At 40.1% G+C, this 17,012-nt stretch overlaps 1 protein-coding gene across 1 annotated transcript; it reads left to right on the top strand.

Moving 5' to 3' along the window:
• Positions 1-7,095: 7,095 nt before the first annotated feature.
• Positions 7,096-16,886, top strand: TRMT10B (tRNA methyltransferase 10B). Its single transcript, XM_043976580.1, is given in 10 exon segments — positions 7,096-7,146; positions 7,148-7,215; positions 7,953-8,059; positions 12,225-12,317; positions 13,068-13,112; positions 13,115-13,134; positions 15,029-15,091; positions 15,093-15,153; positions 16,468-16,527; positions 16,530-16,886. Coding segments are annotated over 10 exon segments (612 nt in total). The 3' UTR covers positions 16,574-16,886.
• The last annotated feature ends 126 nt before the right edge of the window (positions 16,887-17,012 follow it).

The raw sequence follows: 17,012 nt of genomic DNA, 5'->3' as shown, positions 1-17,012 counted from the left end.
AGCCTCAGACACTTAACACTTACTAGCTGTGTGACCCTGAAAAAAAAAAATTCCTATGATTAGGCAGCTAAGTGGCACAGTGGAGACAGCATTAGGCTTGGAGGTCAGGAATCTGGCCTCAGACAACTTACTAGTTGGGTGACCCTGGACAAGTCACTTCACTTTGTTTGCTTTCAGTTTCCTCATCTGTAAAATGAACTGGAGAAGGGAAATGACAAACCATTCCAGTATCTTTGCCAAGTATCTTTCCCAAATAGGGTCACAAAGTGTTGAACACAACTAAACAACAACAAATTATCCTATACAACAGAGAAAAACTAGAAACATTTCCAGTAGTAAGAAGTACAAAATAAGGGTACCTACTCTCAACACTTCTGTTTGGTATACCATTAGATATGCTAAGAATTGCAACAAGAGACAAAATTAGTTAGAGGAATTGATATAATCTAAAAAGAGGAAAAAAATACAATTATCTGGAGATTATACGATTGTTTATTTAGAAACTCAGTCTCTATGAACAGGTAATTCTTTTTTTTTCTTTTTCTTTTTCTTTTTTTTTTTTTTTTGCGGGGCAATGGGGGTTAAGTGACTTGACCAGGGTCACACAGCTGGTAAGTGTCAAGTGTCTGAGGCTGGATTTGAACTCAGGTACTCCTGAATCCAGGGCCAGTGCATTATCTACTGTGCCACCTAGCCGCCCCCTGAACAGGTAATTCTTAAAGGAAAAAATCCAAGTAATCTACAGCTATGTTTAAAAATAAAAAAGGTGGGGAGAGAGGGAGCAGCTAGTGAAATAGCGGATAGAGTGATGGGCCTGGAATTAGGAAGACTTGTGTTCAAATTTTTGCCTCAGATACTTAGTAGCTGTATGACCCTGGACCAGTTACTTAACCCTGTTTGCTTCAGTTTCCTCATCTATAAAATGAGCTAGAGAAGGAAGTAGCAAATCATTCCAGTATCTTTGTCAAGAAAACCTCAGAAGGGGTCATGAAGAGTTGGACATGACTGAAATGAAACAACAACAATGACAACAACATTTTTTAAAATGCTACAAATCATAATGATTAGGGAATGCAAATTAAAGTAACTCTGAGGTTCTGCCCCACACCTGTCAGATTGGCAAAACTGGCCAAGAAAAAGAAAATGACAACTGTGGAGGCTTTGAGAGAAAAGGCACATTAATCCACTGTTGGTGGAGCTGTCAATTTATCCAGCCATTCTGGAAAGCAATATGAAACTATACCTAAAAATTTACTAAACTGTACACACCTTGTGTACCCATTATATCATTACGAGGCTTATACCCCCAAAGAGACCAAGAAAAAAGAAAACAGCCCCATGTGTACAAAAATATTTATGGCGGGGTCCTTTTGTGGTGGGAAAGAACTGGAAATTAAAAAATGCACTCATCAGTTGGGGAATGGTTAAGCAAATTATGGTGTATGAATGTAGTAGAATATTATTGTGTATAAGACAAGACAGAGGAATGTACCAAAATAGTGTCCCTGTGCACTAGCAGTGATTTATAAACAAAGTGGGTAACCCAATTAGGGAATAGTTGTTTTTTTTAATTTTGGTATATGAATGTAATTGTGAAATATAATCATATGTGAAATAATAGTAATAAAATAAAAATAACACTATGGAATATTATTGTATACCTATGTTAAACATGAGGAATTAGAGAAAATAATACATTTCTGTGAACTGAAACAGTGAAGTAAGGAGAACCAGATTCATCATTCAGTGTAAATTTAAAGATCACTAAAAGGAAGGAGAAAAGTGAGCAACTTAAAAACCAATAAAGGTTTCAGAGAAACCTGGGAAGATTTCTATAAATTGATACAAAATGAAAGATATCAGGTCAGAAAAACAATTCTTTCTATAATAACATTGTAAAAATGAACAGCTGTGAAAAACTTAAGAACTCTGATGAATAAGGAAGAATGCTCTCTATTTCCTGACAGAGGTGATGGATAAATATGCAGAATGAAATATACATTTTGAACATGGCCAATATGGAAATGTTTTTTCTTGACTATTTACATTGTTTAAAGGATTTTGTTTTCTTGTTTTCTTGTTTGTTTGGTTTTTTCCCTCAGTGGAGGTGGGTAGTGAGGAGAGATCTGTTGCCAAGCTCTGACATTTTTATCTTCATAACATCTCTCCTATTCTCCTCCTCCTCCTCTCTTGCCACCATGCTGGTGTAGGACCTCAACATCTCATACCTGGACTTTTGCAAAGGCCTCTGGTTGAGTTCCCGGCCTCAAGTCTCTCCCCACCCTAGTCCATTCTCTACTCCACTATCAAAGGGATCTTCCTGAAGCCCAGGTCTGACCATGTCACACCCCATACTCAATAAACTCCAGTGGCTCTCACCTCCAGGATCAAATCCTCTGTTTAGCATTCAAAGTCCTACATAAACTGATCCCCACCTACCTTTCTAGTCATCTTACACCATATGCCCCACCTTCATACTCTGTGATCGAGTGACAGTGGCCTCCTTGCTGTTCCTCCAATAAGACAATTCATCCCTGGACAAGGGGCATTGTCGCTGGTTATTCCTCATGCCTAGGAATTCTCTCCCTCCTCATCTCTGCCTCCTGCCTTCCTTGGTCAAGTCCCAGCTAAAAATCCTGCCCTCTCCAAGATGCCTTTCTGCATCCCCCTTTATTCTAGTGCATTTCCTTTGCTGGTTATTTGTGATTTGTCCTGTATGTAGCTCGTTTGTATATATTTCTTTTGCATGTTTTCTCCCTCATTAGACGTGAGTTCCTTGAGGGTAGAGACTGTCTTTAACTTTTCTTTGTATCCCCAGAGCTTAGTACAACTCACTGCCTGGCACACTGTGGGTAATTAATACATGCTTATTGGCTGACGGCTACTTAGGCTACAGAGAAGGAGCTCTCTTATCACCAATACTATAAAACAACAGGACTGTGTTATTTGAATAGCCTCCTTCCTCATTACACACCTCTCTATCGCTGCCCTGTCTCAGGGTTAAATGCCTTTTTATGTTTAATGATGATTTTAAATGATTGTATGTTGATGACCTTGGGTAAGAAACGTATTTTCTCTATGAATCAGATTCGTCCCCTGTAAAGTGAAGAGAATGATCTCTAAGGTCATCTAATTCTAAGATACCCCTCGGTCACCATCTAATTCGACAGTTGTCATTTCATCAGATTACGAAAAGTATAACAAAGAACGCGCACCGAACTACAACTCCCAGAATGCACATCACGGGAGGTGGTCAGGTCCGGAAGTGATGTAAGCGGGCGGGGTCGTTATGGTGGTGTTTTAATGCAGCTGGATCCATGTGTGTGGTGCTGGAGTAGGGGCCGTACCCTCTAGAAACTTTTGTGTCCTGGAGCTTACAGGAAGGTTTCGTATTCTTTGCGGAAACTCGAGAAGACGGGATCTCAGGGCTGCCTTCCGGTGCTATCTTCGGTGAGATATGGTGGGAGTTGGGAGAAGTGGGCGTGGCTACGATGAGTTTCCCGCGGAGGGCGGCGCCCCCTGCCGGGCTTTGCATTTCGTGGACTTTGGGACATTTGGCCTTTTAGGTTTCTTTTGGTTGGTCACATGGCCCTGTCTTTGCTCCCTGGGAGCACCTGTCTGAAGGGTGCTGGGTTGAATTAGACTTTACCACGTGTATATATACATACATATATTAATATTTCTATACAATCTGTGTTTTAAATATACATATATACCGAGCGTATATACACATACATATGTATATGTTTGTTTTAAAAATAAATTTTATTGAAATGTTTTTCTCCATCACAAGAATTTCTCTCAGTATTCCTCGCCAATCCTCTCCCAGAGAAACATCTCATATAACAAGTGACATTTATTCCGAAAGAAAAAGGGGACGAGGAAAAAGGCAGCAAAACTGATCAACATTAAAAAAACCTTCAAAATACCACCACCCTGAACTTCCCACCCCTGAAAAGGAGTGGGGGTCTCATCTCTTCTTTGGGGACGCGCCTGTATAATTTTGCCACATTAACTTTTACTGTTTTGTGGTGGGTTTTGCCATTTACTTTGAATTTTTTTTGTATTCTTAAAAGCTGCCTCAAGAAGGGAGAAGGGTCAGGACCTGGGTCAAATCTGGCCTCAGACACTTGACAGTTACTAGCTGTGTGACCCTGAGCAAGTCACTTAACCTCATTGCCCCGCCCCCAAAAACAGTATTTCATTTTATTTTTTCCAATTACATATAATGAGTTCAACTTTTTTTTTTTAAGTGAGGTAATTGGGGTTAAGTGACTTGCCCAGGGTCACACAGCTAGTAAGTGTTAAGTGTCTGAGGCTGGATTTGAACTCAGGTATTCTACTCCTGACTCCAGGGCTGGTGCTCTATCCACTGCCCCACCTAGCTGCCCCCCAATTACATATAAAGATTTTTTTTGGTGGGGGCAGTGAGGGTTATGTGACTTGCCAGATTTGAACTCTGGTCCTCCTGAATCCAGGACTGGTGCTTTATCTGCTGTACCACCTAACTGCCCCCCAAAGATATTTTTGGGGTGCCAAGGCAAGTAGAGTTAAGTGACTAGTAAGTGTCAAGTGTCTGAGGCCTGATTTGTTTTTGGGTTTTTTTTGTTTGTTTGTTTTTAGTGAGGCAATTGGGGTTAAGTGACTTGCCCAGGGGGCACACAGCTAGTAAGTGTTAAGTGTCTGAAGCCAGATTTGAACTCAGGTACACCTGACTACATGGCCTGTGCTTTATCCACTGAGCCACCTAGCTGCCCCTGAGGCCAGATTTGAACTTGGGTCCTCCTGAATCCAGGGCCAGTGCTTTATCTGCTGCACCACTTAGCTGCCCCCTGAAGATAATTTTTACATTCTTTTTTCTTTTACATTCTTTTTTTCTTTCTTTTTTTTTTTTTTTTGCGTGGGGCAATAGGGGTTAAGTGACTTGCCAGGGTCACACAGCTAGTAAGTGTCAATTGTCTGAGGCCGGATTTGAACTCAGGTACTCCTGAATCCAGGGCCAGTGCTTTATCCACTGTGCCACCTAGCTGCCCCAACATTCATTTTTATAAGATTTTGAGTTCTAAACTTTTTTCCCTCCTTCCTGTCCACCACCCTCCTCCTGAAGCTAGCAAGCAATCTGATATAGGTTATACATTACAATCATGTTAAACATATTTCCACATTAGTCATATTGTGAAAGAAGAATCAGAACAAAGGGGAAAAAATACAAGAAAGAAGAAACAACAACAAAAGTGAAAATAGTTTGCTTCAATCTACATTCAGACTCCATAGTTGTATTTCTGGATGTGGAGAACGTTTTTCATCATGAGTCCTTTGGAATTGTCTTAGATCATTGTTGAGAAGAGCTAAGTCTACCACAGTTGATCATCACACAGTTGATACTGTGTACAATGTCCTCTTGGTTCCGCTCACTTCACTCAGCATCAGTTCATATAAGTCTTTCAGGTATTTCTGAAATCTGCCTGTTCATCATTTCTTACAGCACAATAGTAATTCCATTACATTCATACACCACAACTTATTTAGCCAGGGAATAGCAGTTTCAATGAGTTTATGTACTGTCTTGAAAATTGTTCTCTTTCTGCAAACTGTACTCTGTAGGAAAAGCAAAAAAAAGCATGCTTAAGGACATGGAGCACAAACTGGAAGGGTCTTCCCCCAAAAGCTGAATCTGCTTGCTAAAGAGGCAAGAAGTCCTCCTGGAAGACAGAGATGAAGAAATAGCCCTTGAGAGTTTCCAGCTTTTGCAGATTGATATTGAGTTTGAGAGTGGAAGGGCCTTGCCCATGGAGGGAGAGATGTGGTGCTCGGTATGTACAGGTGTCAGTGTTTGAACTTTATAGAAACTAAGGGGGGGGGGCAGCTAGGTGGTGCAGTGGATAAAGCACCGGCCTTGGATTCAGGAGTACCTGAGTTCAAATCCGGCCCCAGACATTTGACACTTACTATCTGTGTGACCCTGGGCAAGTCACTTAACCCTCAATGCCCCACAAAAAAAAATTTAAAATAAATTAAAATTAAAAATATAGAAACTAAGGGGGTGGGCGAGCAAAAACAGCCCTTCTCAGCTTGTATTAATGGAAAGAGGGAATACATCTAGATGGACAGATGAATGTCCATTTGATTGATGTTATCCCAGATAGTTCCATTGGAGTGAAGGAGGAAAAAAGAAAGAAACAAACCCTTTCTCATGAAGAAAAGTGAATAGATACAGTGTGATTTAGTAGAAAGAGCCTTGGACCAAAATGTCTGCAAATCTGGGCATCTCTGTTTTACCATTTTCAGATTGGAGATAAAATCAGCCTTGCCTGCCTCATAAGTTGTCTTGAAGCTGATCATTGGTAATCATTAAACATTTAAGCTCCTACTATGTGCCAGGCAGCATGCTGAGCACTGGGGATAAAAAGAAAGGCAAAAGATAATCACTGTCTTGAGTGGCTCACAGTCCAAAAGGAGAGATAACATGCTAATAACTTAGGTACAAACAAGCCATAAACAGGATAATCAGAGTTAAATCATCTGCATATCTGAGATTGTTGATAATTCTCCCCACAACCTTAATCCAGCCTTTTGATTCATCCAGCCTGGCATTTTTAATGATGTACTCTGCTTATAAATTAAACAAATAAGGTGACAATATATAGCCTTGTCATACTCCTTTTCCAATCTTTTTTTTTTTTGAGGCAGTTGGGGTTAAGTGACTTGTCCAAGGTCACACAGCTAGTAAGTGTCAGAAGTCAAATTTGAACTCAGGGCCCTCCTGACTCCAGGGCCACTATCCACTGCACCTCCTAGCTGCCCCTTCTGTTCCAATCTGAATACAGTAAGTTGTTCCATGTTCAGTTATAACTGTTGCTTCTTGGCTTGCTACTCCCATGTCTTTGAGGACTTGCCACATTTTGTTGTGTTATTGAAATGTTGAAATTTTCAATATTTGAATCTTTGAAATTTCAATTTTTAAATATTGGACATTCAATATTGATTTTGACGTTTAACATTGAAATGTTAAGGAATGATTATTACCTCTAAACTTTAATAGCTATAACTTTGAATTTTTATGCTTATGAGGTTCTCAAATATTTTGTTTTCTGGATGACATAAGAAAAATGTCTTGCGGAAACAGAGGCACTGGGAAAAGATAGTAGCCAGCAAAGAAGAACAAAAGAAAACAGGAAAGAGAGAGAAGAAGAGCACAACGTACAGAAAATGCAGGTACCCATAAACCCAACTGTGAATATGCTGAGGTTTTCTTTTAATTGAGTATCTGTGATGGTGACCTTCACATAGCTAGTTAGATGGTAAACCCTGTAAATGAGAAAAATCCGAATTATCCACATGAATTTGTACGCACTGTCCCTGTTTTGTTCCTCTTTTTGTGATGGGTAGTATAAAAATAAGGGCAGCTAGGTGACACAGTGGATAAATGACTGGCCCTAGAGTCAAGAGGACCTGAGTTCAAATTTGACCTCAGACACTTATTTGCTGTGTGACCCAGGGCAAGTCACTTAGCCCTAATTGTCTTAAGCATCCAGGGCCATCTGCAATCGTCCCTGATGTTATCTTGCACTGGACCAGGATGGCTCTGGAGGAGTGAAGTTGCAACAGCCCTCCCTCACATCCAATTCATTGCAGGTCATGACATCACCCCATGTTATGGTCCTCTTGAAGAACAAAGGACAAGCAACAAGTATAGAAGTAGAAGCAAAGCACCAACTTTACAAGTTATATCATTAAACTATCTCTTGTCCAATGAATATCTTTATTTTGATACTTGAAACTAATGAAGGCCCATGTTCACTTTTTCTGTTGATTACCGTTTTTGAAGTGAAAGTTTCCTTTCATACATGTCGAAAGTACTTCACCGAAAGGGGAAGCTGAGCCAGATTTTCCTGGTTAAATTGTGTTCACTGATGTAGATTCTTTGCTCTTTCCCTGTGGTTGTGTACCAGGTGTGAGCCCTCAGCAGAGCAAGCGGGTTCTGAAAGCCATGACTAGAGAGAGACTTTTGGCAGCCAAGAATTCAGGACCCAAACTTTGCATAGACTTGAGTATGACCAATAGGATGACTAAGAAGGTAATGCTGGGCAGAATATTAAAATTCATTTTGTTTGTTGTTTTTACTTATTGGTATGGATGATAGAAGGGTGAAGGCATTTTTTTCCCCTTAAGTTTGACTGAATATATCCAGCTGCACTGAAAATTGACTGAAAAAACTTTAAAAACAAATAGAGGCTGGTTTGGGGAAGGAAGATGAGCAGTGCTTTTCACATAATCAGCACTCAGATGTACTGCTCCCATGTGAATTAATGATGAGTTCTAGGGTTTGAACAATGGCGGAAAAGCTTTGTAAGGGGTTAGTGAGTGTGCCCAATGAAACCACAGCTATAGAGGAGAAACCAAAAGAATGGAGGATTGAAAATTAATATATAAAATACTACCTGATAATTGCAGCCATCCTTATCATAACTTTTTAGAGTTGGTATTCACAACCAGAATGAATAAAGAAGTGTTTCAGTAATTCTGAGATACTCCATTTCACAAATGAGGAAACTGAGTCCCCAAAAGAGTAAGTAAATTGCTGCCTGAGGTCACACAGGGTAGTAGCAGCAAAATTAGGATTTGAACTCAGCTCTTCCTATCTTATTCAAGGGTATATTCCAATAGGTTATAATGGGTAGATGTCTAATTGTTGGATATGTGGGGTATTACTGCACTTTTCAAAGTAAGGAAAAGGAAAAGGCTGAAACATATCCCTTTGCTCTGATACACAGAGAAGGGAAACCTAGGCTATGAGGGAAGTTACCATGATGTTTTCAGAGAATAGGTATTGAACCAGAATTCAAAAATCTGAGATTAGATCATGTAATCGTTAAATCTCACCCAAAGCCTAGAACCGGAAACCAAATATTACTCATAGCTCAGGAGCTTCTCTTCTTGTTGGATTTATACAGTTTTAATATAATCTCTTCTATAAGAAGTCTTTCCCAACCCCTCTTAATGCTATTCTTTCCTCTGTTATTTCCTGTTGATCCTGTACAGCTTGTTTATATATATGTATCTTAACACTCATCATTTGCAGACATACACAGATTAGCAGAAAATCTGAGTCACCCAATAAGCATGTTCTCAGCTGAGGCTGAATAAGGAAGGCCTTCTTTCAGCTCTCACACTGTAAACAAGTGTCCTTGTCACAGTCTACTTAATGGCACACTTTCTGCATTTTTGTTCTTTTTGTTGGTTTAAAATAGCTCGAAGGGGCAGCTAGATGGTGCAGTGATAGGCACCGGCCCTGAAGTCCAGGAGTACCTGAGTTCAAATCCAGCCTCGGACACTTGACACTTACTAGCTGTGTGACCCTGGGCAAGTCACTTGAGCCCAAATTGCCTCATTAAAAAAACAAATTAAAATAGCTCCCAAGTGTAATGCTGAAGTGCTGCCTGGTATTCCTGAGGGCGCCTTATGGAGAAAATACATGAGTTCAATAAGCTTTGTTCAGGTATGATGCTCATGACCAACAATAGAGGACATCTGCAGGTGAGTTGCTTCAGAAAGTGATAAGTAAATGTGGTCACCCGAGGCTGGAAGGATCCTCCTCCTCTGTTCCTCCCAGGAGCAGTGTTCAGTATGCTCTAATTCAGTGTTCGTGGTGACTTTGTGAATGATGACAATCCATTGTATTTGTTGGCTTGTTGCTTCCCTTGTTAGATCAGGAGCTCCTTGGGGGAAGGGATTGTCTTTGCTTCTTTTTTGTATCCCTGGAACTTAGCACAGAGTCTGGTAGACATAGCCGGTGCTTAATAAATGCTATTGGCCGACATCTTTTGTAGAGTTACCAGGAGGCAGAATGAATTGAGGCAGCTTGGTGAATGAAAAAGCATGACAGGTTTAGAGCCAAACAACCCAGGTCTGAACCTCAGCTTTGCTGCTCACGACCTGTGTGACTTGAGCCAAGTCATTGAATTTCTCTGGACTTTCATTCGTGAGCGTGAGCGTGCAAGCGCGCGTGCGTGCATGTGCGTGTGTGTGCGTGTGTGTGTGCGTGTGTGTGCGTGTGTGTGTGTGTGTGTGTGTGTGTGTGTGAGAGAGAGAGAGAGAGATGTTCCTATGAACGTCAGCTCCTTGAGGGCAAAGGCTGTTTTGTCTTGATAAGAGCCTAGCATTGCTCCCTGCGAGCCTAGTAGGTGGTTCATGAGTGTAAATTATTGGATCACAGCTTGGAAGGGCATTCCAGGTGGAGGGAATGAGGGAAGGTTCTCAGCTCCCTCTTAAGGCGTTGTTTCTATCTTGGGCTTCGCTTTCTGTGAAATGTGGCTCATGTCGGGTATCTCATAGAAATGTTAGAAAGATCAGCAACAAATCTTGATGTGAATCCAAACCCAAACTCCTTGGATGAAAAGAACCTAAAAAGTGAACAAAGTCTTTACTAACTAGATGTATTTATGAACGGACCTAAGTGGTGAAATATATGCAGCTTAGAGTTATCTCTTTGAAGGAGTTAAGCCGGATTGGCTGGACAAATCAGAAGGTTGTACGGTTCCAACCAAAAAAGCAAAGAAACCGTTCTGGATCTGCCTCACTGGAGTTCACAACTGGATAGCCTGTTATATGAAGAGTGTTTTAAGGATGAATGATGGATCTCTAACTATCTTGTAAGTGTCTTCATGAAATTTTCTTTTTAAAAAAAGGCAATTGTATTCATAGCTTTTGTTTTTAAAGACATTTCATTTCCGTACATTGGCCTTCATCCTCCATTGCCTGCAAACTATTATTAAAAAAAGAATTAAAGCAGTTCAGCAAAACCTGAATAGAAACATGTGCTAGTCCACACCCATAGTCTCATCACCCCACAAAGAAGGGAAGAGATTTTCTTATCTTTTCAGCAGATCCAAAAACCCTTGGTCATTATAATTAAATGTACCATTCCAGATTTGGGTTTTGTTCTTTCTGCTTACATTGTTGTTGGTCAGGCCACTCTGCTGTGGCCCCCCACCCAGCATCTGTAGTTTTAGACCAAACTCCCAGCCCTGACCACCCATGTGGTTTGTCCACCCCCTGTTAATATGTTGAGTTCCTCGAGGACAGGAAATGTCTTTGCTTTTGTATTTGTATCCCTAGGTGCTTCACACAGTGCTTGGCAGATAAGCACTTGATAAATACTTTTTCATTCATTCAGTTTATTACATTATTTATATATATATATATACATATATACATATATATATATATATTATTTATATATATATATAGTTTTCATATAAAATTTTTCCAAAGCTACTCTGAGAAATTGATTCTGGTTGTTGGTCAGTTAAGTATTTGGGACTGTCTTTTAAAATTGTTTCTAGTTTGGTGCTAAGTGAAGATGTGATTTTATAATCTGATAATTATTGCAGGCTAAGGACAGACTGAAATTTATCAGCCCTCAACATTTTCTTCACATTTTTTTATTGTTTTCACTTTTTTGGTAATTAACAAAATTCTTGACTGATACTCAGGGAGATAGTGTGAAATTTTGTTTTCATCTAGAACCTGAAGTAAGTGATGTTAAATTTTTTTCCTGGGGGCAGCTAGGTGGCACAGTAGATAAAGCACCGGCCCTAAATTCAGGAACACCTGAGTTCAAATCTGGCCTCAGATACTTGACACTTACTAGCTGTGTGACCCTGGGCAAGTCACTTAACCCTCATTGCCCCGCCCCCCCATATATTTTTTTTCCTGAGGTGTACCACTTTTCTCTTATTCTTGGAGTATATTATTAAGAAGCCTGAATCTTAGGTGAAGAGAAAACCCTTTGGGAATGAGAAGACAGAGAGGGTGGGGATTTAACAAGAAAATAGTTTGCTTTGATTGGACCATTTCAGACATGACATCAGGAAGCCTGTTCTCCTCCCAGCCTTAGGTAAGTCACTAAACCTGAGGGTGATCTCCTCTGAGGGCCTTTCCTACCCCATATCCTCTGCTTCTCTGATGCTGTGACCGCATGATCAGCATGTACATGACTAACAATCCCCTAAGATTCTGTGATCTCAGAGGGAAGTGATATCTTCGCACACCCACCTACAGGTGGTCCCCTAATGTAAACAAGCCCAGATGAGTTATTATCACCTCTGCCAAATCATGTTATGAAAAATTTTCCCTGTTTATTTACTTATAACTTTCGACCTGAGGTAGGAAGGTATAAAGAAGACTTTACTGTTTTCTGTGAACTAACACCACATTTAAAACCTTGCATTTTCAGATAGATACAACAGAAGAAGACTGTTTTCATTTATTTCCTTGGAAAAGCCTTGTGTACCTAACGCCTGATTCAGAGCATGGTACGTACTCTACTTGTGATAAGGTTCCCCAGCCAGTGCAACCTGATGGATCATGCTGTCTTGGCTTCCCACATTCCTTTTACAAATTGAGATAAACGAAGAGAAAGATAATAGACTTGATAGTAACAAACCATTCACAGTTTTCCTAACTGATCTCATATCAACCAGAATGCTGATTTTGTCATACACCTTCTGTATCATAACCTCTTGGCCCTGTGCAAAGTCAGCCTAGCATGCCAAAAAGAAGGAGCTACCAGAAAGTGGTGATTCTTTCTCAGCATCCCGCACATTGCACAAAAATCTCAGGTACCTGATTCTCTTGGGAAAATGTTTAAAAGCACCTCTTTCTTTATGGTTAGGACCAAAGACAGGCTTTTCAGGGAAGCCAATTTGAACTCTAGATAAAGAAGAACTTTAACTGTTGGAGTGGCCCTGCAACAGGATCGTCTGCCTTATTAGGTGGCAGTGCGCTCTCAGTATTTGTCATTCAGCATTCCAGCATATTCTCACAGATGCTAGTAAAAAAATCCTGCCTGAGTTGGAGGTTGGACTGAATGAAGTTCCCTTCCAAGCTAAGAGTGGGTGATGAAAAGTTAGGTTAAATGAATATCTTACCAGCACCAGGTGGCTATCCTTTTAACAGTACCCGAAAGAGTGTTGTCCAAACTGAATGTTCTACTACTAAATGTTGTGATTGTTCGTTTTAAAATTATTCTGTGAAGGAACCTAATTACTTTATTTTATTGTTAGCCCTTGAAGACGTGGATCTTGATAAGGTTTATATCATTGGCGGACTCGTGATGAAAGCATTCAAAAGGTGAGTGAACATTCCAAAATATAAACCTGTATTTCCCAACTGACATATATTTCAAACATTCTGCCTCATCAACTCAAGAAAGGTTTTGAAGAAGGGGCAGCTAGGTGGCTCAGTGAATAAAGCACCAGCTCTGGATTCAGGAGGACCTGAGTTCAAATCCAACCTCACACACTTGACACTACTAGCTGTGTGACCCTGGGCAGGTCTCTTAACCCCCATTGCCCTGCCCCCCCCCCCAAAGAAAGGTTGAAGAGCTCAGAATATCGTGTGGTGGTGTTGTTCAGGTTGTTTTTCAGCCATGTCCAATTCTTCATGACACCTTTTGGGGTTTTCTTGGCAAGATACTGGCATGGTCTGCTATTTCCTTCTTCAGCTCATTTTACTGATGAGGAAACTGTGACAAAACAGATTACGTGAATTGTCCAGGTCACATGCCTAGTAAGTGTCTGAGGCCAGAGTTTGAACTCAGGAAGATGAGTCATCCTGACTCCAGGCCTGGCACTCTACCTACTGTGCCACCTGAATTTAGAGTAAAAAGCAGAAAAGTATAACTTTCCTTAACTGGTCACCTCTCTGACAATTCTGTCATTCACTTATCAAGAACTGTGTCAGGGATCTGGGTCTACCTGTTAGGCCTTGAATCAAGTGGGTGGTATATTCAGAATGCCAGAAATAGACTAATTTCTTTCTCTGGCTCTCGCTTTCCTTGTGAAGGGACAGTATTACATTTTACTGAAGCTGGCTTTTAAAAATTATTCTCTTCTGATTTATCAAGAAGAGGTAGAATATCAAAGCAAGACATTTCCACATTCCTCTTCCATCTTTGAAACAATAGCCAGCTCCCTTTCCATACTTATGGAAATCCACTTTTTAAGTCTTTAAAAATCTTTGGGGGCAGCTAGGGTGGCGCAGTGGATAGAGCACCAGCCCTGAGTCAGGAGTACCTTGAGTTCAAATTCGGCCTCAGACACTTAACACTTACTACCTGTGTGACCCTGGGCAAGTCACTTAACCCCAATTGCCTCACTTAAAAAAAAAATCTTTGAGAATGGGATTTTGTTTGATACTTAGAGGGCTCAGGGGACATTAAAACTTGGCTGTTAGATAGATTTTTCCTTTTGTTGGCATTTTTTGTTAGCATGATTAGGATTCTTGCAGAATATCTGATCACCAAGCAGAGTTACTGTTTTCCCACATCATTGATACTGGTTCTACTTGAGAATTTGGGCATTCAAGTACAGAGACTGTAACCTTGTTTAATATCTAAAATGTGCAGCTTTTACAAATTGCCTTTGCTTCTCCTCTCAGCAATTATGTCAGTAAGAATCTTACTGCCTGGGATAAAGATTTCTATACAGCTTCCTGCCCTGTGTAACATGCTGCTTCTACAACAGTGAATCACTCCATTTTGGCATTTCAGCTTCTAAATAATAATAGCCTAGGAAGAAGAGGACTCTTCAGACAGAATCTTATTTTTCTTCTAAATTAGCAGGGAATAGGACACTGAGTTGTAAATTCCTCCAAAGTAGGGATTTATTGTATTATGTATGTATATACATGCAGGTTAGAATTGTACCCAATATAAGAAAAAATTGGCCCTGAGTGAAAGCCAGGAAGGTCTCCTGGTGACTTGAGCTTTAGTGCATGGATTTTTCAACACACATTTTGGCAGGCAAGGAGCTTTTTCTGTTTCTTAATATTGTTCCAGGTAGGTGCAGCTGCCACATTACTGGCTGGCCTCCAAGTAAGCAAGGTGTTATTAGATATGGAAATAAAATCAAATTCAACTCCATGTTACATTTGACAAACGTTTGTATGGTTTCCAGAATCTCTAGTGTTCCTGATGTTGGTTACTTACAACCTAACATGACACATTTAATTGCATGATTTCTAGAAGCTGACGTTTCAGAAGGCTCAAGAACACTCAATCCAGACTGCACGCCTGCCAATCCAGGAAATACATGGTTAAAAATGCCAATGCCAAGAACTACCATTCAGAGATACTGGCAATCAATCAAGGTGATGATCGGGCTAACCACTTCTAGATCGTTTTTTAAAGCTTTTATAATATTTTTTTTTTTTTTGGTGAGGCAGTTGGGTTAAGTGACTTGCCCAGGGTCACACAGCTAGTAAATGTTAAGTGTCTGAGCCAGATTTGAACTCGGGTCCTCCTGACTCCAGGGCCGGTGCTCTATCCACTGCGCCACCTAGCTGCCCCACTTTTATAATAATTTTGAGGTTCAGACAAGATGTCCCATAGTGTCACATGGAGTGTCACATACGCAGAAATCAGTTCTCAGTTTCATAGGGTAGTAGCAGTGCTTAAGCCATCCAGCCTTATCAAGGAATGAGTCCTTACACAAAGTGAATTTTCCACATAATCAAAATTTAACCCTTTAAGCACTGTAACAATTTTTCATTTTAACCATGACTGCTGAAATCTTTGAAGAATATGTTACATGATTCTCTCTTAAGTAAAGGACAGTGAACATAATCTCTTAATGATTTGATTCATCATTATAAATATCAGTTAGTGTCCTGGGCTACAATATGGTGATGCTACTAAGGTGTAATACAATTGCCTGCCTGTGCATTGAATGCCTCTTGTCTGCTGTGCTTTTTGTACTTTTCTGTCTCCTCCCCATGTTGTCACCTGTCATTCCTTTCCACTGAACATGTGCCTCCTGTTTCCCAGTCCACCCTTTAATTCATGTGATCTCAGAAAGGAAATGACTGAGCTTGTTAGAATTGCCTCTAAAAGTAAGAGTAATCCAGGGGCTCTTCTCTGACTTAAATAGACAGACCATGGTGGTGGGCTTTTTAACAGCTCTTTGGCTGCTTGGGGCCTCTTCTGCTTACATCCTCATTCTGACTGTATTCCACTTAGTTGAGTTTTCTAGGGAAGTGAAATGTTGCTGTATTTTTGAAGCATGATTTGATATCCCCCATTCATTCTGCTCTTGACATTAATCAAGAGGAATTAAATTCCTTTCATGACATTATCTGCATGAAAAGAATTAGAGTCCTGAATGTGTATCTTGTGGGGAAGACTTCAAGTAATACACTGCTCAGATTAGGAGAATAATTTTTTTTTTAAATATCCAAGGGGCAGCTAGGTGGCGCAGTGGATAGAGCACCGGCCCTGGAGTCAGGAGGACCTGAGTTCAGATTTAGCCTCAGACACTTGACACTTAATAGTTGTGTGACCCCGGGCAAGTCACTTAACCCCAGTTGCCTCACCAAAAAAAAATATCCAAGATTATGCTTCCTCTTTGAAATCGATCATTTCTCCTCTCTTGTAGTCACTTAGTTTATTCTCTGCTTTTTAAACAGTGTTTGATATCCTGTTGACATATGTGGAGACTCGAAATTGGCCTGAAGCACTGAAAACAGGAGTTCTCTTGGAAAAGGTTATGTTATTCCAAATACAATGGAATAAGAGATAGGTATATCTTTTATAGATGATGTCCAGAGGTGTTTCTTTTCTTCTGTTGTAATGGCTGGGGAGGGATTATTTAAACCAGCTGTATTGTCAGTAAAGGGTGGTCTGAATTTTTTACTTTTATAGTTAAAAGTGAGCTACTCTACTTCAAAAGTATTTCTTATACTTCAGATATTGAAGGCATGGACTTTTCTGTTTTTTGTATCTTCAGGGCTGAACATCGTCCCTTGGGCATTAATAAATGCTTGTCAAATTAATAAATGCTTGTCAAATTCCAAAAGACTCATGCTTAAAAATTCTGTCCACATGCAGAGAAAGAACTGATGGAGTATGAATGCAAATTGAAGCATACTATTTTCACTTTACTTTTTATCTGTTTTTTTCTTTTGTTCTCTTTCTTCTTTCACAATGTGACTAATATGGAAATGTTTCACAT

The sequence above is a fragment of the Dromiciops gliroides genome, chromosome 1 (assembly GCF_019393635.1).
Source record: "Dromiciops gliroides isolate mDroGli1 chromosome 1, mDroGli1.pri, whole genome shotgun sequence".
Taxonomy (NCBI): Eukaryota; Metazoa; Chordata; class Mammalia; order Microbiotheria; family Microbiotheriidae; genus Dromiciops; species Dromiciops gliroides.
The sequence above is the reverse complement of the archived record's forward strand: the minus strand, read 5'-3'. Positions and strand labels throughout refer to the sequence as shown.